This window comes from Jaculus jaculus, chromosome 13 (genome assembly GCF_020740685.1).
Source record: "Jaculus jaculus isolate mJacJac1 chromosome 13, mJacJac1.mat.Y.cur, whole genome shotgun sequence".
Taxonomy (NCBI): Eukaryota; Metazoa; Chordata; class Mammalia; order Rodentia; family Dipodidae; genus Jaculus; species Jaculus jaculus.
This window is the reverse complement of record NC_059114.1, coordinates 86,400,246-86,426,419: the sequence shown is the minus strand read 5'-3', so window position 1 is coordinate 86,426,419 and position 26,174 is coordinate 86,400,246. Positions and strand designations below refer to the sequence as shown.

The following is a 26,174-nucleotide window of genomic DNA, read 5'->3' as shown; positions in this document are numbered from 1 at the left end:
GTTCGTTTGCAGGTGCAAGAGTGTACGCTGCCCCTATTATCCCGACGCATACGTGTGTAAAACTCTTGGGGCTGAGATGTGACTTAGCCAGTAGAGATCTTGCCCGACAGGCATGAATTCCTGGGTTTTATCCCCAGCACAACATAAAACTGGGAGCCTGTAGCTCCAGTTCTTCTCAGGGGTGGAGGCAGACAGATCAGGAAGTGGAAAATTACCCTCAGGTACATTGTGAGCTTCAGACCAGCCCTACATGAGACCCTGTTTGGCACACACACACAGACTCCTCACAGGATTATTGAATAATATCTTAATAAAGCAGCCACACAGCATATTCACTAGTGTCTTTTATTGTCAGACTTCCTGTGAGCCAACAAACGGCACTTTCGCACGGGGTCCAGAGATAAGGCAAACTTGATTTTCCCTTGTGAGCAGACTGAGTTTGTCTGTCTTTAGAATTTTCCATATAAAAATAGAAGTCCAAGTCCAGATTAATTTTCATGTTGTCATTAATGCTGATTTATGTACAGGTGCCTGGTTCAGACCACTGTTATAAAATTGGGACAAAATACTGTGTGTGTTTTATTAAAGCCTCGGCATTTCATGTCAGGGTCCTTTAGAGGTTTGCTCACACGCTCCGTTCAGGAGGGCAGCAGTTTCCCCCACATTCAACATGGTTATAGCTACAGTCTATCCAAGTGCTATGAGCTAACTTTCAAGAAAAAACAAATTAACTTAGCTCTTAGAAATGAAAGACTCCAATATGTCCTAAGAACAGCACGAGAGCCAGCAGTCTGAGTGGTTTATAAATACAGTCATCGCGTGGGCCGCCGATCTGATTGTAATACAGCAGACAGACTGCAGCCCGTGCTACATGTAAAACAAAAACTGAGTCAAGATACAGCAAAGACAGGAAAATCCAGGATTCCGATTAGTTAACAAAACCACCTTATAAAGTAACCATCAGAGACTAAAACTCTGAACTATTAAAATATACAGATTGTTTACACATTGCACGTTCTTTTCCCTTTGTGTTTAATGCTCACGAAACAATGATTGAAGTGTGGGGTTTACAAACACATGCGTGCACGGGCAAGTGCAGGCGCTTGGAACCTGAAACAAAGCGAGAAGCTAACACACGTTTGCCAGGAAGGCTGCCAGCAGCCCTTCAGCTAAAACACGCTGCCCCTCTGCTGTCTCCCTCCCCGCTCCCTCACCTTCCCTCACTGGGGAAATCAGGCTGGGAGGTTAGTGCATAAATGGGTGGTGGGTGCCCCCTTCCAAGCTCCGCGAGACCCCCGGGAGGCGCTTGCCTTCAGTAGCATGGTTAAGGCCGATGAGGGCGGCTCCGCAGGTTAAGGCACTTCGGGCTGCTTTGGTGGCAGCGTGGGTACTTCCCCCTCTTTCTTTTTAAGGCATGTGTCATCTGCGAGTGGTAAAGCTTTGGACATTGTGCAGGCTGTTAGGTCAACAGCTTAATACGTGATTGCTGAAGCTGACGGGGCTGAAGGAAGCCTGGAGACTCCTGCCTCCCGCGAGGGGCTTCCCAGGGCCTGGGCTGCTCTGCCTCGGGCTCGGGCTCCGGACCCGCCCCAGCGGAGGGTGGCACGCCCAGCTACGAGGACACGCGGGCTCCTTCCGGTCCTCACCTCGAGCTGCCCTGGCTGCTCACGGAGCGCGTGGTGCTGTAGCGTTTCTTCACGATCATGCTGATGTAGGCTTTCATGAGCTTGGCCACGTCCACCACCTGCGGAGAGCAGAGCCCACACATGCACTGTCTGCCAGGCCCGGGGAGCCCAGCTGCCCGCTGCCCCGCTGCCCTGTGAGCAACAGCCTGCAGCTGCCAATGCCAGCTCAGGCTCTTACGAGCAGGAGCCGAGCTCAGCGGAGCCAGGGTTCTCTGCACACACCGAGCACCACCTGGTGGGTCGCGCACACAAAATAGCCATTTGGCTTGATGGAGGCTGTCAGCTTTGGCACCCTGGGAAAACAATGCAGCGCCGACAGGGGTGTCAGCAAGGCTGGGTATGGGCCTCACCCACTGTAAAGGTGAACGTGGAGACCACAGCATCTCATTCTGGTCCATTCCCTGGATGTAGCTGGGGACGTAGGAGTGAGGTCTCAGGCCAAGAGAGACCGGTGGCCAGCTTCCCAGATGTCCAGTCCACCCTCATAACATGCCAGCCACCACCTAGAGCTAGAGCCTTCCACTAGGGCCTTCCAGGGACGTCACCATGAACATCCCCTCCCTGTCCATCCTTCCTCACAGGCAGCCTGGCCCTCTGACGGCATCCTAGTGGGCTTCCTTTTCCTGGTCTGTCTGTCCCTCCCCATGTTGCCCACCACCGTGAAGTCTGCGCGCTCAAGACCCGCCGTCCCCGCACTGAGGCGCTCCCACCAAGGAGCAGTAAGCCCTTTGCCTCTCGTCATGTACTCCTCTGTTGGTCTAAGCGACAGTGAGCCTCATCCTTGGCCTCCCCCCTCCAAGCATCTCATATGCCCACCTCCTCATCTGCCACACGTGGCGTGTATTTCATTCCTTCACCATGGTTGTTTGGCATCCTCTGGGGAAGCCTCAGTAAGCCCCTTATGCTATTGTTACACATGCTCAGGATTGGAGCTGGCGGCACATAGGGAGAGAGGCTCTTTAGAATACCATTTTGAGGCCAGGCGTGGTGGTGCACACCTTTAATCCCAGTACTTGGGAGGCAGAAGTACAAGGATCACCTGTGAATTCAAGGTCACCCTGACATTACATAGTGAATTCCAGATCAGACTGAAGTAGAGGGAGACTCTTACCTTAAAAAACAAACAAATAAACAAAAAACTAGCCAGGCGTGGTGGCGCATGCCTTTAATCCCAGCACAGGGGAGGCAGAGGTAGAATTGCCATGAGTTTGATGCTACCCTGAGACTAATAGTGAATTCCAGGTCAGCTTGCCCTAGAGTGAAACCCTACCTTGAAAAAACAAAACAAAACAACAACAAAAATCCTCAAACAAAACCAAAAACGCAGATTTGTGATTCAGAATTAACTACGCTGGACCAACATGTCCCTCACCTCCATGGACGCTGCCAGAGTAGAGTCTCAACTGCTGTGGTTTTTGCCATAATTAACCACCTACTACCCACAAGGTTTGCCAGAACTTTCTTAGGCCCCTATGTTAAAGAACCACATTTCTGCATCACAGAGGAAGCCAGGGGAAATTTGCAATGATCCAATTTTGGCTTTTGAGAATCCTGCACTTGGGGGAGGGCCACCATACTGTGCTTTTATGCAGGAACCCTGGAGTTAATTATTCTAATGAAGGGACTCGTCCAGGGGTATTAGGAGAGAGGGGCCTCTTCTCCCTTTCCACTCCCTTCTTTCGTCAAGGCTGAGCGAGCCACGTCTGTTGTGTCTGGGCCTCTTACCTCACTGGTCTCGAAGAGCAGTTCCCGCTCATCAACCACGATCTTGTACGTGTTGGACAGGGGCGCCCCAAAAGAGACGATGTGCTCGTACTGAAAGACTTCCAGCGGCCTGCCTTCCCCGCGCTTGTACACGGAGACGGCCTCCGCGCTGACGCCCAGCCACAGCTCCTGCGGGAAGCCTCCTTCCTTGCACTGGTGGGCAAGAGAGTTGGGGTCAGCAAGCAGGAGCTCCCAGACTCAGCGAGGGACACTGACTGCGGGCACCGACGGGAACTCATCGGATGGGCGCTGACTTCTGACTGGGCAATTGCCGGGGAACTTTGGGAAAAGCTAATCAATAAAGGCCAGCATCTTGCTTTGCCTCTTCCGTTCTCCAGAGCCCTCTGTCAGCTAGTCGTCTGACTTCGCTACGTGGAAGAGAACGAGTGGACACGTTCTGCAGCCGCTCAGGCTGAGCCAGGTTTGGTTTTGGTCTCTGGTTCTCCTCCACGCCGTCTGGGATGGCTCATCTAGGACCTCGTCCACTGTGAGCTGCGCGGTCCTGGCGCCTCTCCGCAAGGAGCAGCGAGCACCCACGTCTGCTCGGAGGGGCAGCACCTCTGCGGCTTAACTGCGGACTCTGTGGCACAGAGCAGCGGAAGAGAACAAGAGGCCGCACGGCCAGATGGCGACGCGGGGCTGAAGTGAGGTGGGACACACAAGCGGTGTTCCCAGCAAAGGCCAGCCTGGGCTTACACAGTAAGTTCCAGGCTAGAGCGAGACTGAGACCCTACCTTGAAACAAACGTCCAAAACAACCTAGAGGTGGTAGAAATTAGGGAGCAGAAGAGGCAGAAAGTATCTCATGTATAACTTGAAACACTTCTGCGTGAGAATGAAAATACTTAGTCCAAAGGCTTTCTTCATGGAAATAGAAAAAACAATCCAAAAATTCATTTGGAATCACAAAAAACCTCGAATATCTAAAATAAAACTGAGTAACTTGAAACAAATATAACGGCTAACCAAAGAACCACACCTAGCGCAGCATCCAATTAGAAGCAAGCAAGGGATAATGCAGATGTATTCAACATTTAGATATCTACAGGTTTGGCTGAAAGTCATCAGATGGCATGCTGGACTGCTATGACCATGAGAAATCGGACGCTAAGCTACACCGATGCTGGCCGATGTATCCGTGCAGGAGCAGCGGAAAGTGTTTTGGGTTTCATAAGCCCTATGGTCTCTGTCACTAAGTGTCACCTCTGCTGCTTTCTGCCCGAAAACAGCCAAAGAAAAACATAAATATATATATAAAATATATAAAAGACTGCTTCAATAAAATTGCATTTTCCAGAAAGGAAGTGACAGGATCTGACCTGCAGGATAGTTTGCCAAATCCTCTAGACCACTGAAAAGATTTTCTTTCAATTAGTGGTCTTAGAAAAAAGAAAGAAAGAAAATGAATTTATACTGGGTTGAGGAGATGGCTAATGAGAAAATACAGACCCTACTTTATTGGATGTAATTGTTTCACAGGGAAAAAGGAACAAAAAAAATAGCAAAATAAAAACGTTAAGTACAGGCTCAGCGTTTCTAGTGTGAAAATACACAATCTAAAATGCTATGAAATCTGAAGCTTTCAAAGTGCTGAAACGAAGCTGGAAACGTGGATTTCAGGCCTGGGGCACGCACCTCAGTAGCTTTCGTAGCTTACACAAGGTCTTGGGGTCAATCCCCAACGCCACGAAAAGAAACAGACAAAGAAACAAGTCAGAAAATAAATCCGTAAGCAAGCGGATAAATAAATGAGTAAATGACCGGACTCGAACTTGGGGGCACTTGGAAGTTTGCGTGATCAGATCAGGATGCTAAAGTCTGTGCAAATACCGCAAAAATAAGAAAAAAAAATTAAAACCTGAAACACTCCCTGACTTAAGAATTTTGGATATGGCAAACTCAGAATTGTAAAAGGTTAAAACTGCACATATCTACCAGCATGAAAAACCAATCAGATCTGCAGCTTCCATAAAAACAAAAGCAACCAGTCACTCAGCAACAGCGAGCAGCGAAGGCCAGGCGTGGCGTGGGCTGTTCACCTGTAACCTGCACGTGGAGGGGAGGCTTGGGCTGAGGTCCCACCCATCCCTGGTCACAGAGCAGGCTGAGGTCAGGTTGGGGCACAGGAGAAAAAAAAGTCAATAAACAGAAAACTGAACTAGAGGCCGCGTTAACTTTGACCCGTGTATTGGAGAAACAGTTGCTGCAGAGGAAGGAGCAAGGCTCCGGCGAGGTGGAGGATGGTTAGGTCAACTTCGGAGCGACCTCACAGAAGAGGGCCAGAGAGCCAAGCGCTCCTCCCATGCCTTCGCCTCCCCACGCGACGTGGCGCGCCTGCCCGCCCACGACGCCCGCTACCCGCAGCCAGCTCTCACCTCCACGTCAAAGAGCGTCGAGCCGTAGCCGGGCCACTCCTTGATCAGGGCCATGTACTTGGCCATGGCTTGCTCCTGGCTCATTCCCTGGAACCTCTTCCATTTGTCAATGATGCTGGCCCGGGCGGAGCCGACTTCCTCCTTGACCCACATGTCCACCATCTGCTCCCCGTCCGCCTTCTGCCGCCCGGCCGCCCCGGGGCGGAAGCTCCGCCGCAGCGTGCCCTCCAGGAAGCTGGTGCGCCTCTTCTCCAGCCGCTCGCCCGGCGCGAAGGTTTTGGTGGACTGGCTGATGCGGGCCTTGAGCCGGGGCACCGCGTACACCTCCTCCAGGGCCGGGACGGCCGCGTGCGGCGCGTAATCCCCCTGCAGGTACTGCAGCCGCAGGGCGGCCAGCACCTGCAGGTTTTCTTCGGGCGCCGGGTGGTGACCGTGGATGACAGCTTCATGGGCCTGAAAGAAGGCGGCAGGCGCTGTGGCCAGGGCGCTGCTGCGCAGCCGAGGCCCGCAGGGCCAGGCCCCGGCTTGAGACTGGAGCGCACGGCTGGGGAGATGGCTCAGTGGGGACAGGTGCTTGCTTGTAAGCCTGCTGGCCTGGAGTTTGACTCTTGTCGAGCCTGATGCAAAGCGGCATGCCTGTCTGTAACCCAATGTGCATATGGCAAAGGGAGGGGGAGCCAGGAGAGTCTGGAAGCCGGCCAGCCACCTGGACGGGCACACCAGTGACAGCTTCCAACAAGGTAGAAGGAGGGGACACACACCAAGGCTGTCTTCAAATCTCATGTGCGCTGTAGCACACACATGCCTCCCCCATGCACGCACGCACGCATGCACACACCCCTCTGTATCCTGGCCTTCGCCCCTGCTTTGAACTTGAATCCCATCCCTAGCACAGGTACCGGCCTGGGTATGTGTTCACTCATCTTAGAACAAGTCTTGGTGAGCATGTGTCAAAGCACGTGACGTCTCTTCCACAGAGGAGTTCGTGAGCCACTGGCCTGGGCTTCGCTGGGGAATCTACCGCATGCACCATTTCTAAGGGCCGGCGGTTCACTTATACAGCAGAGAGGCTGGTTCACTCCTGAATCTGATTCCAGAAGTTCCCCTTACCTGCTCAAACATGAACGCGAACTCCACGCTGTCTTTTGGCACGCTGTCCGTGTCCAGGAAGCAGTAGAGCTTGAAGTAGAATTTCCACGGCGAGTCCCCGGCTTCCGACGCGGCCGCCAGCCTGCACACAGAGGCCACAGCGGCTGAGAGCAAGGCCAGCAAGAAACGTGCCTCGAGGGCCGCGGGGGGCTGACCGCGCTCGTGACCCGGTGACAGTGCGGAGGTCACACTCAGAAGAGCGAGAGGGGCCTGTCAGGGCTCCCCGGGACTTCCATCTAACCAGAGGAAGTGCGCCACCTTCCCAAAGCAAACAGGGAGCTTTCAGATCAAGTCCGCGACCCCGGACATTCTGAGGGCCCTGGTCTCTCCGAGCTTGTGCAACCTGCTCCAGAAAAGCTGCGAATGCGGCCCAACATGTCAGCAGCTGACGGATCATGTCTCCGTGTCATGCCTGTGCTGACTCTGCAGAAAGGCTACTTTTTTCATTTCCCTTGCCAGCCCTCAACCGTATTACACTGGCACGGCTGGCACAGGCATTCAGGGGCTGCCTTCACCTGCGGGCACGTGTATGAGGGAAGGGCGTAGAGCCAAGATCAGACCCTGCATCGGGCCGTCTCAGGAGCTTGTCAGCAGACTTGAGTCAGCCAGTGTCATTTCAAAGCTTACGGCTATGTGAGAAACCTCAGTTCTGAGACAGTGGACATGACCAGGGGCTGACAAGGGAACGAGGTCAAACACCAGTGCTGAGCCCTGTCATCTCTGAGACCATGGCTGTGGCTGTGAGTCAGGAAGGACACGGGGTGGCACAAACGAGAAGGAAAATATATTTCAAAACAGGTAAAGTTAAAACCAATATAAACACAGTGACGCCAGTCTGGGAAAGTCAGATTCTCAAACCTTGCCCCGATTTTTTTTTGGTTTATCCAAGGTAGGGTCTCATTCTACCCCAGGTTGACCTGGATCTCAATCTGCAGTCTCAGGCTGGTCTTGAACTCACAGCCTCACAGCGATCCTCCTCCCTCTGCTTGCTGAGAGCAGGGATTAAAGGCATGCGCTACCAGAACAGGCCTGAATTTTTTTTTTTTTTTTTTCAGTTCTACCACTTAAGGGAGGAGAAACTCACTTTTCAAACTTTGCCAGAACATCAGCTACGATGGTCCGGCTCTCGATGGCCTTGTCCACGTGTCCGTTGTACTCAAACAGGGCGAACATGTTCCTGCTGTCCTCCATGGCGAGGCCCCGGATCAGCTTCTCCACCACCTACAAGACACACCGGAGACCTTCAGCTCACAGGCTTAAAGCTATGCGCTTCCAGAACGTGCCTGCAGCTGAGCCCCAAGGGAGCTGCTAGCACGAGAGAGTCTGGTGTCCTCAGATGTTCACATGTAGGGTCACCCCAGACCCTTGCAGGTATTATTTTTCTCTTGGAATTAGCTTTTCCCTAACTTGACGAACAACGAAGCTGGCAGTGGGGAAGGGTCACTAGTCCTTCAGCCGGGAAAGGCGCTGGGCTGATTTCTAGCAAACCCACATGAGCAGGAAAACTGCACGGACGCCCAAAGTCCTACCTTTTAGCTAATAAATTCACGAACCTCAAGAAACAAGGGTGATTCAAATGATGATTCTTCCCCACAGGGGCCTTCTTCAAAATCATTTGCGTGTGTGTGTGTGTATGGGCACACATGTGGCCCAGCACTCATGTGGAGAACAGAGGACCACCTCAGAGGGTATCTGTCCTCTCCATCTTCTTTTTAAACATTTTAATTAATTAGTTAATTAATTAACTTATATATTTATGAGAGAGAAAAACAGAGAGAGAGAAGGAGGGAGAGAATGCACATGCCAGGGCCTCCAGCCACTGAAAATGAACTCCAGATGCATGTGCCACCTTGTGCACCTGGCTTATGTGGGTCCTGGGGAACTGAACCTGGGTCCTTTGGTTTGGCAGGCAAGCCTTAACCTCGAAGCCGCCCCTCCAGCCCCCTTTCCACCGTCTTCCGCACAGGGTGGCACTTGTTTGACCGAGCTAGCCTGCTAGCTTTGGACTTCTGGCTTTGACCCCTTCCCACTGCTGCAGGCATGCTGGCATTACAGATGCGTGTGCCACTCTACCTCTGGCTTTACGTGCATGTTGGGGATCGAACTTGGGTTGGCAGACTTTTGGAGCAACTGCCTTGAACCACTGAGCCCTACAAGAAGCTTTTTGGAGGGGGTTATTGCTCTCCTACCACTAATGGTTTTTCTAAGTGTAAACTGAAGTGTAACATAGGAAACGCGTTCACCTGACGTGGCAGTCTCAAAATTCAGGTGTCTCACTGAATTACCCTGGGACAGAAGTGACTGACTGGCCGGATCGTCAGCCATGTCTGAGCCTCTGGCTCAAGCTCAGCCGCATTGCACGCATGGTTAGTCCTGTTTTGAGCTCTATCTACAGACTGTGGTTGGAGGCTGGTCACACTCACTTCCTTGTTCACCAAGTAGTGCAAGACAGTCAGTGCAGTGTGCACAGCCTTACTGTGCGCAGCGTATGGGCACGTGTACACCAAGGAGAATGGGAAGGGTAGCTCCCCCTCACCTCCCCAGCTGTGGTGTGGGAGTTGATGGTGATCTTGCACGAGCCTCCACCGTGGCAGTAAACGGTGGAGGTCATTTCCTGCCGGTGAATCAGGGCTTCAATTTCATCTCGGGAAGGCACAAACTCTCTGCATTTGGTTTTCTTGAGAGATTCGTAGATGAAGAGGGCGTATTTTTCCATCTCTGTTCCTGGAAACTGTTCCCGTATCCTAGGAGACAAAGATGAATTGTGAATTGCAGATAGAGGCTTTGGGAGCTGCATGTGGGAAGGCTCTGCAGTGAAAGACCGCGACCCGCCCCCTAGTGGTGACAGGAGCAAACACCAGCGGCTTCCTGGTCAGACGCAGCTCACCCTACGTGGCTGGTTAATAAAAACAAAGAGCCAATGTTTGGCTGGGGGCACTTAGGCTGCCAGCTCCCCTGGGAAGCACTATAAATATGTGAAAGGATGGTGAATTATATTGTCTTATAAAGGCTGTTTGTTCTCCACAGTTAATCCAGGTAAGGAAATTTTAGCTTCTCATGTCAGATATGCAAAAACTATGTAACCATGTTACTGAACACAGACAGTGCTGGGGAGATGGCTCAATGGTTCAAGGTACTTGCTTGCAAAGCCTGCAGGTCATGGTTGGATCCCCGTGTACCCACATAAAACCAGATGCACAAAATGGCTCATGTGTCTGCAGATCATTTGTGGTGGCAAGAGGTCCTGGTGTGCCCCTTCTCTCTCCCCCCCCCCACCCTGCAAATAAAAATACTACTAAAAACATAACAAAATAAAAGATATCCAAGTTAGGGTCTTTTCTCTCTATAGAGTAGTAATTCAACATCCTACCTATTGATCTATACCCACAGTGGCTTGGCTCCTGAGGCAGTTTTGTGACTCTCAAACAGGGTGTGACAAGCTGTGCCCGGGGTCCCTTGGGGCTTTACCTCTTCAGGTGGAACTTGAGGTACTTGAGGATGCCCCGGCTGGGCAGGAAGGTGCAGCTGAGGCAGGTCAGGATCTGCCAGCTGTACAGGTTGCCCACGCTGCCGGGATGCGGCACCTTGTTGGTCTGCTTGATGAGCTGACAGTACAGTTCGTCCCGCAGGGGACGCAGGTCGTGGCCCGTCTGCAGGACGCCCTGGATGATGGGGACAGGGTCGGACATGGACTCCAGCTGCTGGAGGGAGTTGAATATCTTGATGGCTTCATCCTGAAGGGTCGTGTAGCCTTTGTCTTTGAGCACTAGGAAAAGGAAACCACAGCAGTCACAGGAGGTGAGAGGCAGGCAAGACACAGTGCATATTCTACTCCATGTTCATCCCAAGCAGCTAAATGAACACGCCTCGATTACGTTGCTGTCAGAGTTGATGTTTATCATACACAGATGCTTATTAAAAGCTTATCTAGCCAGGTATGGGAGTGCACGCCTTTAATCCCAGTGCTTGGGAGGCTGATGTGGAAGGATCACCATGATATCAAGGCCAGCCTGCGCTACAGAGTGAGCTCCAAGTCGGCCCAGCTGGAGCGAAACCCTGCTCCAGAAAACCAGGTCTAAGTCAGGCGCGGGGGTGCACGCCTTTAATTCCAGCTCTCGGGAGGCAGAGGTAGGAGGTTCACTGTGAGTTCGAGGCCACCCTGAGACTACATAGTGAATTCCAGGTCAGCCTGGGCTAGAGTGAGACCCTACCTTGAAAAACAAACAAAAAACAGCCCCCCACCCCCACCAAAAAACAACAGCAGCTAATCCGTGACTGAACACTTGTAACACAATACTATTTAGAACCTGTTTAGTACAGGGTGGCCTTGATTTAAAATGGGGTATGTTCTGATACAGACCCCATCATAACTTGAAACTATCTTTTCAAAAATATATTTAATGCACGTAGCCTTTGAAACACCATTGTTTGGTCTAGCTTATTTAAAATGTGCTTTGAATCTTAACTTGAGCCTACAGTTGCACCTGATCATTTTTCACAGAGCCTGTTTTTTATTTTGGCTTTTCAAGGTAGGGTCTCACTCTAGCTTAGGCTGACCTGGAATTCACTCTGTAATTTCAGGGTGAACTCAAGGCGATCCTCCTACCTCTGCCTCCCAAGTGCTGGGATTAAAGGTGTGTGCCACCACGCCCGGTGCACAGAGCCTATTTTATGATGAAGGGACAAGTATCTCCTGTAATTATGATGTTAAAAGTGAAAAGCAGAACGGCTGCATGGGAATCACTTCACATCAGTGTAAGCAGGAAAGGCTGCAGGAGCAGCGCTGTTACAGCCTGGCAAAGTGGGCAACGTGGACCTCTCGTCATCCAGGGACTGTCTATATGCTAAAAGCTACTGTGAGTTCCTGGGAAGTGTTGGCATCCTCTGATGCCCTTTTCAGTCTTTGGGTATATTTTATGCTCTTTCTTCCTGGTTCGTGATGACCTTATCAAAGTGTCTGAGATAAACCAACACCACTGTGCTGGAGCGAACAGCAGGAAGCCAAGACCACGGCCTCTGGGCATGCCGAGGGACGCCAGACTCACGGTTGAGATTGATGTCCCCGTACGGGAGGGGCAGGAGCGGGGAGTGCAGGGGGTGGTGGGTGTATCTCAGGATCGGGTTCCGCTTGTAAATCTGCTCCACTACGTCTGCGTTCAGGCAGTTCTCCTGGAAGCGAAGGAGTCATTTAAAGAATGGAGGAAGCGGACTGTTAAAAATGCACAGCCAGGAGAAAAAACCCCACTGCACTTTCACACATCTGAACGTTTTTCCAAGGTCTCAGACATCACATATGCGTGACAGGGCAAGGGGGAGAGAATGTGGACTTGAGCAGCTCTGCGGGAGAAGCACTATCCTCACCTGAAGACCGATTACAAAACCCTCCTTCCGCACCTCTCCCTCCCCAGAGATCACAGACACACAAACTTAAAAAGGTTAATGTCTATTTCTGATGAGCTGGCTTGGGTCAAGCAGGTAGTCAAGTCATGTGATCTTCAACTACAGGTTATTTAAGAAAAAAAAAAACCTCATTTTGGGGATGGGGACATGATTCAGTGGATAAAGTGCTTGCCACTCAAGCATGGGGATCAGAGGTCGGACCCGCAGCACCCACATAAAAGCTGGGTACGTAGCCCAGAACTGGGAAGAGGATACGGGACCCCTGGGGCAAAGGGCTGGCTAGACCAGCTGTGCCAGCGAGCTCTGGGCTCAGGTGAGAGAGCTTGCCTCAGTAAGAAGGTGGGGCATGATCAACCTTCGGTCTCCGCACACACATACAGGTCCCCATGCCCATGTGCACGCCCACACACGCAAACCCACACACTCACACAAAACCTTTTGGTAGACGTATTGTTTTTTGAGACAGATTAGCCTGGGCTGGGCTTGAAGTCATGGTAATTCTGTCTCAGCTTTCCCAATGATAGACATGCGCCACATCTGGTTGTGATCTTGTCAAGAATTTTTTTTTTTTGACACCTGAAAACATAATATGTCTATAGGGAGACTCTTCCTCCGTGTGCCTATCTGCCCTGAGTTTAAGAGACCTTTTCATGTCTTGATGCTCTTAAAATGTTGCTTTGGCACATGCGAACAGTGAGGTTACTTTTAGAGCTCGAAGTAAACAGAGAAGCTGCAGAAGCGAAGACTCAAGCCTCCCAGCCTCATTGCCACTACGGAGCCTCGGCAGTAACGCACTGCAGGCCCGAAAAAGGACGCTGTAACTGACTTAATGAGGGCGGTTTGTCGTGTTTCTTAAGAAGCATTGTTTTATATCTGGAAAGTTCTAGTAAACCTGTGGAAGTGTTTGTGATTAGAACTAAAAATATGTGGCACAACTTGGATAAGAACTTGTAATTGAGAGCTGACATCTTACCTCCTTTCTCAAAAGAAAGCTTCAAAAATATTATTATTATTAGTAGTAGTAGTAGCAGTAGTTTGGTTTTTTGAGGTAGGGTTTCACTGTAGTCCAGGCTGACCTGGAGTTAACTATGTAGTCTCAGAGTGGCCTCGAACTCTCAGTGATCCTCCTACCTCTGCCGCCCAAGTGGTAGGATTAAACATGTGCGCCACCATGCCTGGCTCAAAAATATTATTTTTAAAGCTAAAAATGAGATTATTTGTATCAAGAAGCCTGGGTTAAGGGACGCCTAGCAGTGTTGGAGAATAACTGTCTTGCTAAAATTTGGCTTCAAATTCCCAGAAAAGATGCACTTTGGAATCAGCAAGCAGCTTGAATTTGGTAGGAAATTACATCTTAAAGATGCATTAGACCCTTTCCCACAGCTTCAGGAATGGAGTTTGCTCTGGAACACATGGGCTACGTTTCTTTGAAGAATATCCACCAAGCCCGGCTTCCGTGCCGTACAAGAAGAGCCTTGGCTATTCCAGCAATTCTGTCTGCTGTGGAAATCTGCCCACCTGGAGGATGCCTTGCCTGGGTTCTGCAAGAGGGACCTATGGCTCCGTGAGGCCACCACAACACCCCACGTCTACGTCCCCTTCCTGGGAAGAGAGTACCCTGACCTTTGCTTGTTCTTCACTGGTGCATTCGACCACCACACAATGGACCACCACACATTGGGCCCCCGCACATTCTACCACCGCGCATTCGACCACCGCGCATTCCACCACCGCGCATTCCACCACCGCGCATTCCACCACCGCGCATTCCACCACCGCGCATTCCACCACCGCGCATTCCACCACCACCACACATTCCACCACCGCGCATTCGACCACCACACATTCCACCACCGCGCATTCCACCACCGCACATTCCACCACCGCACATTCCACCACCGCACATTCCACCACCGCACATTCCACCACCGCACATTCCACCACCGCACATTCCATCACCGCGCATTCCACCACCACCACACATTCCACCACCGCGCATTCCATCACCGCGCATTCCACCACCACCACACATTCCACCACCGCGCATTCGACCACCACACATTCCACCACCGCGCATTCCACCACCGCACATTCCACCACCGCACATTCCACCACCGCACATTCCACCACCGCGCATTCCACCATTGCACATTTGACCACCTCACATTCGACCACTGAGCCTTCAACTACCGTACATTTACTAAGCACCTCAACTTACCACAGGGAAAACACAATTTAATGCACTCAGTAAGACTTGGGGCTTCTGAACAACGGAGGTGTTCATGGCGATCCCAAATGTTCTAGATCAACCTGGGCTTTTTATTTTCTTACAAGTGGTGGGGATCGAACTCAGGGTCTTGCTCATGCCAGCAAGTGCTCTGCCACTGATCCCGTCAGCACCTTTAGCTCTTTAACCTGGGCTTCTTGTGAATCCACCTGACTGGTCTAGCAGCTGGAGTGAGGAGGGAATCACTACGTTACTTCCAGATGGTCTCCAGTTGGGACTTTGGTAGGGCCCTGTGATGGGTCCAGATGGTCCCTGACCCATGCCACATACATAAACACACATATACCTGCTTACACAGTGGCAACCTGGAGCATCTCCATAGAAACAAATTACTTTCAGTATGAAATTTCACCTATGGAGCTGGAGAGATGACTTAGCAGTTAAGACACTTGCCTGTGAAATCTATGGACCCAGGTTCAATTACCCAGTACTGATGGTAAGCCAGATGCATAAAGTGGCACATGCATCTGGAGTTCACGTGCAGTGGCTAGAGGCTCTGGTATGCCCATTTTTCTCTCTTTCTGCCCCTCAGACAAATGAATAAAATATTTAAAAAGTTCTTTCACTTATCCAGGCATGGTGTACATGTCTTTAATCCCAGCACTTGGGAAGCAGAGGTAGGAGGAATGCTATGAGTTTGAGGTCAGTCTGAGTCTATATAGTGAATTATGAGTCAGCCTGGGCTAAAGCGAGACCCTACCTTAAAAAGTAAAATAAAATAAAATTTCACCTAAAATCTTACTGAACTCAAGATTAACCACACTTTAGCTTTGATTATAAAGTAAAAACTGAGGGCTGGAGAGATGGCTTAGTGGTTAAGCGCTTGCCTCTGAAGCCTAAGGACCCCAGTTCGAGGCCTGATTCCCCAGGACCCACGTTAGCCAGATGCACAAGGGGGCGCATGCGTCTGGAGTTCGTTTGCAGTGGCTGGGAGGCCCTGGCATGCCCATTCTCTCTCTCTCTGTCTGTCGCTCTCAAATAAATAAATTAAAAAAAATGTTAAAGTAAAAAGTGAGCTGGCCTAGTGTTGAGATCTTGAAGGCCAAGGGTAGATTCTGCGAGCTACTAACCCTTGGCTCCTGGTCTCACCTTGATATCTTGAATCAGCTGCTGAGTGGGTGTGTCAATTGGAGCCTTGGTGTCGGTCACGTTTTGAATGGCACTGGACCACCGGGTAGCCTCATTGAGAAGTTTAGTGTAGAGCCGGTAACAGTGCTTGCGCCCATACACGGTGACGTTCCAGTAGCCTGCAAGGCAGGATAGCACATATATGTCAACTTCAGCCTCTGGAGATGTCTCTGTATCACAGGCCCAGACATTTATCACCACCAGAATCTTTGTTTGGGGACTGGAGTGACGGCTCAGCAGTTAAGGTACTTACTTGCTTGCAAAGCCTAAGGACCTGGGTTTGATTGCCCAGTACCCACCTAAAGCCAGATGCACAAGGTGGCACATACATCTAGAGTTTGCAGGGGCTAGAGGCCCTGGTATGCCCATTCTCTCTAGTTGCCACTCTCTCTTAAATAAATAAGTGAATAAAAAATATTTTAAAACAACCTTTGTTTTCTGAGCCCCTTAAAATTACTTAGGGATTTAACCATAAACACCTGCTGAATCCTTATGTGCTGCGCCTGGCCCTAAGTCCCCAGTGACGCACAGAAAACACGCGTCCTTGGCACTCTGACGCTCACAGCACATCCAGTGTGACACGCAGACTACAAGCTTCTCTCTGGGAAAGAGCAGGCCCAGGCTCGTGACCCTTCTGAGGCTCTGGAACCAGAATGAAAATCCCCCCACAACCCCGAATTTGCTGTCTCTCCTCCTCCCCGCCCCAGGCAGAGAACACAATACTGGTGAGTCTGTGGGTTCCCAGAGAAGCAGTGCGAACGCTGCCCACCTCACAGGGATGGGCTGCTACGTTTGAAAAAGCACACACACAACTAGACCCGAAATAAGCCACGTTCGAGAATCACTCGCAGTACCTCAAATTAGAAAAAACAACATCTCTCCAGTGACACACCTGCTCCTTATCACTAGTATAAGTTCCCTGAGAGGATTTTCAGAGGTTGCATGTGACCCTCATGGGTTAATGGTGAAAAAGACATGAACACGCAACATATAAAACATCAGATTAAAGGTGTGGTGATGCACGCCTTTAACCCCAACACTCAGAAGGCAGCGGTATGAGAATCACTAAGTTTGAGGCTAGCCTGAGACTACATAGTGAATTCCAAGTCAGCCTGGGTTAGTACCAGACCCTGCCTCAAAAAACTAACCAACCAGGCTGCAGAGTTGGCTTAGAGGTTAAGGCATTTGCCTGCAAAGCCAAAGGTCCCAGGTTCAACTCCCCAGGATACTCATAAGCCAGATGCACAAGGTGGCACATGCGCCTGGAGTTTGTTTGCAGTGGCTGGAGGCTCTGATGAATCTATTCTCTGTTGTATCTCTGTCCTCTCTATCTCAAATAATCATAATAAAACAAACAAACAGCCATGAGATGCCCACCAGTTTCTCGGCAGCTCTTTTTCCTTGTCCTTACCTGAATCTGTTTCTCTATAACTCTGCCTTTGTTATGGTTTTAAATATGAAGAATTTAGAGCCAACCACGGAAGGTAAATTTAAACGTTTCTTTTGGGGCAGGGGGAGTTAAAGCAAACACATTAGTTAGCAGTCTTGCTCCTTTGCTGGGGCACGCTCAGAACACCCGAGATTTAACCCCCGAGTGTTCGGGCCTGGGGGGGTAGCGCCCGCGGTCCGGGTACCTGTCTCTTTGAATATCTTCTCGTCCGGGGGCACGACTGAGCACAGGCTGTTGAGGACCAGCGTGCCCAGCTTCAGCGCGCTCTTCTCTGAGCTCTTGTAGTAGTCCAGGGAGTTGTGCGTGAGCACGAACCACCGCTTCTTCAGCTTCAGCGAGGACACCGCGGGCCCGCCCTTCACCTCCTTGTGCAGCCAGCCTGGAAAGGAAGGCGGCCTGAGTGCCTGCGGCGGGCACAGCGGGGGGGGGGGGGGGGGGGGGGAGGCTGAGCAGAGGTGCTCGCCTGATATGTGGGAGGCTGTGCACCCCAAACCCAACACAGAAAGAAAAAAAAAGCAATAAAAATCCTTGCGTGCATCAAACCCCAGGTACCACATGATCGTTTCCACTTACGAAAGCTTACGAATGGACTACAAAATGACTATGGTCACTGTTTTGTTATTTTCCCAAACTGTAAGATCTAGGACGATGGTTCACTGGTTAAAGGTGCTCGGCTTGTGCAAAGTCCAGTGGTCCGGGTTCAAGTCCCCGGTACCCATGGAAAGCCAGATGCACAAGGTGCCTGGAGCTCTTCTGCAGCGGCTGATTAACTAGTGAGGTGAAACTCTAAGCGTCACAGTGCCTTAGAGGACTCGCTCAGCGTGGCAGTGGTGCTGGGTAGTGGCGGTCACCTCTCACGATGAACTCCTGGCCCTCCACCCTGTTGTCGCCCTTGGATCTCTGCAGCAGCGTTATCCAGTGGTGCATCTCCTCCGGCGTGTCTGCGTTGCAGTGCAGGACCCGGTTGGCCGTGATGATCACGAAGGAGTTGGGTCTGAGGGACGGGGCGAGAAAGATGGAGGCTCTCAGGGCCAGTGGTAGCATGGCCACGTCTGCAGCGCGCCGGGCCGACGACTGGCCCAGGACTCCCAGGGACACGCTGCTGGCTGCAGTTTATATTAGGGCAAGCCTGGCTCATTTCTGTGGGATTTATTTTATGCTTCAATTAACCTTTAAACTTGGAGCAGCCCATTCATTCAGAGGGAAAACATTTCATGTAAAACTTTCCAGATGAAAACTTAGTTCCGGGAAGGCTAAATAAGGTGACTGTTGGGGAAGTTTTTTTTTTTTCTGTTTCTCCAGAGCCAGTGTGTTTGTGCCTCTGGATGTTACACCTTGGATGATACTTCCGTGTCATGGGAATGAAAGATCAGACCCCAGTCATAGAAGAGATCGGTAACTGGGTGTAAGGAGAACACCCTAGGCACTTGGTTATGCCTGGCACAGAAAGCCATCTGGGCTCATGTTTTCAAAGCAATCTCACAAGGGCCCAGGTCCCAGCCAGGGGTGAAGTGATGGTGGAAACTTACTGTTGTGGGTTGAATGTAACATGCCCCTTGCTCATGTGTTTGAATCTGTGGTCCCCTGGTGGGTGGCAGTGTTTGGGAAGGTTGTGGGAGCTTTAGGAGGTAGAGCCCTGCTAATGGAAGGGGGTCACTGGGGGCCAGAGCCTTGAAGTTTGATAGCTCAGCCCCGCTTCCTGTTGGCGCTCTGCTTCTTGACTCTGGCTGCAACTCGAGGAGCTGACGTGCTGTTATAGAGGTCATGCCCTCCGAAAGTCAGCCGAAAATAAACCACTTTCTCCCTTAAGATGCTGGAGGCCCTCGCACGCCCACTCTCTCAAACACTCACTCTTTTCTTCATCTCTGTGTTTGCAAATAAACAACAAAAAAAAATTTTTAGCCAGGCGTGGTGGCACACGCCTTTAATCCCAGCACTCAGGAGGCAGAGGTAGGAGGATCGCTGTGAGTTCAAGGCCACCCTGAGACTACAGATCAGCCTGGATCAAAGTGAGACCCTACCTCAAAAAACCAAAAAAAAAAAAAAAATTTTTTTTAAATCCTTTTTGGGGTCATTCTTACCCTCCCTATACTGAAATTCTTTTTAAAAAATATTTTATTTACTTACATATTTTGAGAGAGAGGCAAATAGAGAGAGAGAGAGAGAGAGAGAATAGGCATGCCAGGGCCTTCTGCCACTGCAAACCAACTCTAGACACATGTACCGCCTTGTGCATCTGGCTTATGTGGGTGCTGGGGACTCGAACCTGGGTCTTTATGCTGCACGGGCAAGCACCTTAACCATTAAGCCATCTCTCTAGCCCAGTGCTGGAATTCTTAAGTAGCCATTTTCTTCCTAGAAGAATTTCAAATCCGGGGGCTGAGGAGCTGGCTCAGTGGATAAAGGCATCACTTACCACATAACTCTACGTATCTGAATTTGGATCCCCAGGCCCCAAGTGAAAGCCAGAAGTTATGATGGGCTTTTGTAATACCAGCACACCTATGGCAAGAAGGGGGGCGGGGACAGAAGAATTTCCCAAAGGCTACAGACGGGCTGGCCTGTCACACAGCGGGGAACAAGACTGCCTCCAGCCAGGTGAAAGGGGAGAACTGACTCGACCCCAGCAAGTGTACTCTGACGTTGTGGAATGTGTGCCTGCTCGCGCGCTCTCACACACACTCACACCCACACAGCACACATATACCCCAAGTAAATAAAAATTAAAAAAAAAAAAAAAGAAAAAAAAAAGCATTTCAAATCTGCCCAAGGCAGTGGCTCAGGCTGTGTCCCCACACTTGGGAGGCAGAGCAGGACTGTCATGCGCCTGGCCCACAGTGAGGTCCCAGACTACCGCAGTGAGAGTTTGTCTCAAAGCAGAGTAACAATAAAAAGCATCGTCTCTTATGTTGCTATTGATTTCTCATTTCTGGTAACACTCAGTAAAATTACCCAAAGACTTCCAGAAATCAGGTTACAGGATTTGCCCAAGTGACGTCACAGCCCAACAGGGGGACAGCAGCCAGACCCCAGGGAGACCCAGGGGCACTGGGGTGCTCAGTGCCTTTCTCGAGCTACGGCTCAGCTCACCTGTCAGGGCTGTCGGAGGCACACACGGAGTCAATCAGTCCCACGTCCAACGTGCCCTGGAAAGCAGAGAAAAGCGGAGGGGAAGAGCAGGATGAGGTTAGCACACGTTTTGAGATTACAGCCCCTAACATGGCAACCAAAGAGACGCCTGTTATACGCAAGTCCTCCAGGAAATCCCAAGCACAGCGCACTCTGTGCCGTAAAATACCACGATCCCATCGTTCCCTCTTGTTCACAAAAGACCTTCAGTGAAGAGTTCGCCTGAACTTTCAATAATATAAATTCTCGATTTATGTTATAGTCTTTCATTTGTTTTACACGTATTCTGCTAAGAGACCATTTCATTTTAAGGTTTTCTGATGAGGAAATAAAATTTGAATTTCCTTCAGTTTTTATGCTTTATATGTGTGTCTGAAATACAGACAGGGTACAATTCAGGGATCACCTGGTTCGGTGAAGTATCACGTGACTCTAGGGTGTCATAAACACTGTGATTTTTTTTTTTTTGTGCACGCAGAGGCCCGAGCAGACCGCTGGATGCCCTCTTCTTTGGCTCATCTGTGTGCTTCCTTGAGAGGAAGTCTCTCACGGAGCCTAGAGCAGCCATTTCCAGCCAGGGTGGCTGACTGGGGAAGCCCAGGGACTCTCCCGTCCACGGGGTGCCGGGGAATCACACTGAGGACAAGCTAAGCCTCATGCCTGTGTGACAAGCACTGTGCCTCTCTAGAACCACTCTTCTCTACGGATAACTTTTCATGTGCTCCTGTCTCTCTTATTATTTATCATAACTTTACTTTTTTTTTTTTGTATGTGAGAGATGGGCGTGCCAGGGCCTCCAGCCACTGTAACTGAAGTCCAGATGTTTGTGCCACCTCGTGTGCGTGTGTGACCTTGAGCACTTGCGTCTGGCTTATGTGGGACCTGGAGAGTCGAACATGGGTCCTTAGGCTTCACAGGCGAGCCCCATCTCTCCAGCCCTGTACTTTCAATTGTACTTTGAATTTTATTAAAATTACTCAGAAATTTCTCCTCCTGCGGGTCCTGGTTTCCTTCCTAGCGCCCCTCAGAACGCCCCCCCCCCCCGCCCCGTGCGCACGCACCACAGCGTTCTGGGGGTTGGCCTGCTCGTCGTGCATCTCTCGGATCTCCTGGTCTGTGGACGCGTGGACCTGACTCAGCACGCTGAACCACTGGCTGTGGAAAGAGAAGGCAGCAGGTAAGGGGGGCGAAGCTCCTTAGCGACGCAGTGACAGCGGCTTTCTCCAGCTTTCCTGTGCGCACGTCATCTCCGGGAGCACGTCTGCTTCAAATCCGCCCACTTCCCACAGTCTCACAGCCAGGAAAAGCCACCGAACAGCGCGCAGGCGCGACGCGTTCCGACAGGGAGATGCCGGTGGACCTCTCCCCGCAGCCCGCAAGACCCTCCCAGACACCCGATGACGGCGGTGAGTCCTGTGAGGGAGGCAGCTATCACGGAATGCTTCCTCCCGTCAAAACCCTGCGCCACGGACATGTACTGAGAACCACAGTCATGTCTGGAGGACACCCAGGCGCCTTTTTTGTTTTGAAGATCAATTTCAAGGTGAGAAGGTCAAAAATGGAAGAGCAGCCCCTTCAGGACAGCCACCTGATGCCTTCTCTCCTATTCAGTCCATGATGAGTGTCCACCACCCAAGTGACAGCGTTTCTACTGTAGGACATAAAACCACAGGAGAGGCAGAACTCGGAACAACTGCTTGAGGCACAGAGCAGAGACTTGCTGGCTTAGAACTCTCCCATCTTCATTTCCCATGAGCTTTCTCACCTCTAGCCTTGTTGGAATCAGAAGGCAAAGGAATGCTCATGTCAGCTCCAGAAAAACCAAGTTTTGCTATAGCCAGAAACCCAAGACACACGAACACCAGGAGCAGAAACGGCACCGACCCAGGCGGCGCAGGCGCGCTTCTCCTGCCCGAACTTTCTTCCTCTGTCGCACACACGCTTCTGCTAAGCGAGGCCAAGGGACTGGACTCGGGGGCTGGAACACTTCCCGTCCCAGACATTTTTCTCCTTCTCTCTCCTTTCTCTCCCCTCCCTCCCTCCCTTTCTCCCTTCCTTCATCCCTTCCTCCCTCCCTCCTTCCTACCTTTCTGAGGTAGGGTCTTGTTCTAGCCCTGACCTGGAATAGTCTCAGGATGACCTCAAACTCACAGCTATCCTCCTCCCCTCTGCCTCCCGAGTGCTGGATTAAAGGCGTGTGCCGCCACACCTAGCTCATTTTTATTTTTAAGTGATATTAGTTCATTTATCTTTATGTTTTGTGCTCTCATATAACTATGTATCATAAAACTTTACTTTAGGGCTGGGGATTTGATCCCAGGACGCTATGCATGCACTCTACCATCAAGCTAAAACCCAGCACAAGTGTCTCCCCAATCAAACACTGCAAAATCCAGAAGCTCAAAACACACACACACACACACACACACACACACACACACACACTTTCTGTGCTTACAATCACTATAGACTCTTAAACTTACAAATTCTTCCAAGCATAATTCTCAAGTATAACTTAGAACCTAAGAAGCAATTCTTAAAAATGTGCTCCACTGGTCAGAAGAAAAAGTCCTTGGCTAAAGTATTCCAAATGTTAAATTTAGCAGGTTCATTATGATACCAAACAGACAGACAGCTGCCACATGTCTGGCCTGTACTCAGCTGAAAGGCTGCGGGCATTCCCTGGGCCACAGAAAGCCCCACATGGTGTCCCAGAGTCCCAGTCAGCGCGGTGGGGCTGTAGTTTCAGGGTTGCTTGTTTCCCAGCGTGCGTTGTAAGTCCAGCCGGGGTTTCGGTGGGTTCCCACGGGGAGAATTACTTTCTGGTGTCTTTACCCCTCACGCTGCTGCCATGGTCGCGCGTCAACTTGAAAACAGCCAGAGGGTAAAAGGCAGTGTGAGAGCAGCCCTGAGCGCTCACAAGAAGGCTCTGATGACCACTGGGCATCACCTTTACACATGCCCACCCGGCACTGGGCAGGGCAGATGACAAGTCACCACCAACCCACAAGGCTGCAGGGGAAGAGAGGACAGAGGCTCTGCTGCCTCTTATGCACTGTGTGACCTGGTGATGCATCTCAACGAACAGCAAATGTCACCTCTGCTTAGCTTTGTCCTCTCTGTGCTCAGCTCTCCAGAACAGGAACTTGAGGTTCAGTTAGGCAACTGGCAGCAGCCAATGAGCGACAGTCCTGTTCTCCCAGCCAACGTCAGATCCCTCACAGAGGCCCAGGAGGTGCGGGACCTCCACTCCACAGAACCGAGCTTGCACACTGCTCTAAACTATGCTGTCCTTTCCGCCCAAGTGTGCTGCTTCACAAAATAGACACCACAGTGGTGACATCAGCCCACAGGATGATCAGAGACTCAACTGTGTTGGGTAAGATCCGCGAACCGCTTAGAACAGAGCCTCTAGTACCGTAAGTGCTACGTAAAGGCTTCAAGGTGGAGACTTAAAACCCCCCAGATGCCACCGCACGGCCACGCACTAGGCGGCTGCGGGTTAAGGCCACCGCTCTGCACGCAAACACCAGCTGCTCTCCTTTGAGCCGCACACTCGCAGACACGGCGGCTCTCGCTGCATAGGGGCAAAGCGGCTGGCAATGCCAGCCTCCCAGAGACGAGCAGCCGCTCTCATAGTGCCACCTGGGGCTGAAGTCCCGAGCCGGAGCTGCATTTGGACATCCCAGCCTGGGAAAGACTCTCAAGGGACTGGACGAGCACCTCTCTAATGAGTCTCAGTGCATTAAGCACACCAGTAGGAAAACCAGGCTGGAAGGCCAACTACGACCCCTTCCCAGGCAGCGGGGCAGACAGCGTGCTCTGTGGGCTTCTGCCAACCTCAGCACAGGGTGCGGAGGGAGACGGTCACTGCATCCACCTCACCTGGCGTCCTCCGGGGACTCTGCGATCAGGTGGAAGGTCCTGTCGGCCATGATGATGTCGATCCCGTTCTCTCTGCTGGTGTTGTCTATGATCTCCCTGCGGGACAAGGGGAAGCAATGGAAGTCAAGAACGCAGAACTCTCCATCACAACTGAGAAAAAGCAACTGTGTGAAACAAATAACTGAGTTCAAACTGTTACTGAAGAAATTGTACACAGAAGTCCTTCTGTAGCCATGGGGGAGCTCCGCCAAGACGCGCAGTGGGGGCCTGGAACTACAGACAGCAGTGAACCATATGTCCATGGGGGAGCTCCTCCGAGACACGCAGTGGGGGCCTTGAACTACAGACAGCAGTGAACCCTATGTCCATGGGGGAGCTCCTCCAAGACACACAGTGGGGGCCTGGAACTACAGACAGCAGTGAACCCTATGTCCACGGGGGAGCTCCTCCAAGACACACAGTGGGGGCCTGGAACTACAGACAGCAGTGAACCATATGTCCATGGGGGAGCTCCTCCGAGACATGCAGTGGGGGCCTGGAACTACAGACAGCAGTGAGCCCTATGTCCATGGGGGAGCTCCTCCGAGACATGCAGTGGGGGCCTGGAACTACAGACAGCAGTGAGCCCTATGTCCATGGGGGAGCTCCTCCAAGACGCGCAGTGGGGGCCTGGAACTACAGACAGCAGTGAACCCTATGGAAACACTATGTGTGTGCGTTTTATTTTGTTTCAAAATCGGTGGACTATTCCTTATGCAAATATCTGAAACCAAAAGTGTTTTGTATTTCAGAATATGTGCTTACAGATAGTAAGATGTCTTGTGAATGGGACCCAAGTCTAAACATGAAATTTACTTGTTTCATGTATACATTAAAAGCATAATCTTAAGGTATCTAATTTATGCTAAGGATAGAACCCAGGGCTTCTAATGTTAAGCACACCACTGAGCTACCCCTCTGGCCCCATGAGTAATTTTACACACTGCATTCAGTATGCCTGCACTTTGACTGTGACCCATCTCTTGAGGTCAGGAGTGGAATTTTCCACTCGTGACATCACGGTGTACTCAAAGTGTGGCACATTTCAGAGTTTAGGTTTTTAAACGAGAGAAACACAACCAGTAATAAAGTTTAATTTATAAGCGAGGCACAGTAAGCGACCCAAAATAGTGATCAATAATAAAACTGTAACGTAAGGTCACATGATCTTTCCCTCACTCTCAATAAAATGTTTCTGTCTAACGTTTGTAGACTGGCTGTCACAGGTAACTGAAATCCTGGAACTTGAAAACAAGGACTAGATAGGACTAATACACCTGTATTAGGCCTTTTCTCTTTTCTTTTACAAATGATGAAGATTTTTGTGACCTCCAGGGGGAGCCAGGCTCCTCTGTGCTTCCAGGAAAGAAGCTGGCACGGGCGTGTAGGGAGATAGATCTTTGGCTTTCTCTCTGGACTAGTTCTTACACTAGCTCACCCAACGCTTGCTTCTGCTCAGGCCCTAGAGAAGCCGTCCTCCAGCCCTTGACTCTGATCTACAGTGGGAAGAAAGGAGAATGAGTCTGGTCTGGTGTGAGCTCTGACCACGTTTACCGTGGTGGTCGTGATTTGAGTGCAACCTCGAACACTCAAGTGTAGGAAACTTGCTTCCCGTAGCGGGCTGGTTAGAGGCCAAACCTCTATGAGGGGGTTAGGTTAGGAGGGCGCCGCCCCCCCATGATAGAGGAGTGTGGATTACTGAAGGCTTGAGGTTGGGACTGGGTTTGGACTCCCTCCCTCCCCGCCTCTGCAGAGCTGGGACCAAGCACAGGCCCTGAGTTAGGCCACCTTGATTCCTGGTTTTGGGAGACAGTCTTACTACACAGACACACACATACACACACACACTTAATCTATAATTCTTCCAACAGAAACAGATAATAC

General features: G+C 51.0%; 1 protein-coding gene across 2 annotated transcripts in view; it reads right to left on the bottom strand.

The window, feature by feature from the left end:
• Positions 1-331: 331 nt before the first annotated feature.
• Myo10 (myosin X) overlaps positions 332-26,174 on the bottom strand; it is a 230,524-nt gene continuing 204,681 nt past the window's right edge. The window contains exons 28-42 of one of the 2 annotated variants that reach the window (XM_045133107.1): positions 24,252-24,347; positions 21,428-21,521; positions 20,328-20,383; positions 18,089-18,231; positions 17,422-17,616; positions 15,749-15,906; positions 12,018-12,141; positions 10,441-10,738; positions 9,509-9,716; positions 8,057-8,193; positions 6,934-7,054; positions 5,824-6,276; positions 3,411-3,602; positions 1,647-1,744; positions 332-1,438 (exon numbers count right to left, since the gene is read on the bottom strand). In XM_045133107.1, coding sequence (XP_044989042.1) covers positions 1,420-1,438; positions 1,647-1,744; positions 3,411-3,602; positions 5,824-6,276; positions 6,934-7,054; positions 8,057-8,193; positions 9,509-9,716; positions 10,441-10,738; positions 12,018-12,141; positions 15,749-15,906; positions 17,422-17,616; positions 18,089-18,231; positions 20,328-20,383; positions 21,428-21,521; positions 24,252-24,347 — 2,392 coding nt within the window. In that variant the 3' untranslated portion in view covers positions 332-1,419. Of the gene's footprint in view, positions 1,745-3,410; positions 3,603-5,823; positions 6,277-6,933; positions 7,055-8,056; positions 8,194-9,508; positions 9,717-10,440; positions 10,739-12,017; positions 12,142-15,748; positions 15,907-17,421; positions 17,617-18,088; positions 18,232-20,327; positions 20,384-21,427; positions 21,522-24,251; positions 24,348-26,174 lie in introns of both variants that reach the window. The other variant, XM_045133108.1, reaches the window with a different exon arrangement.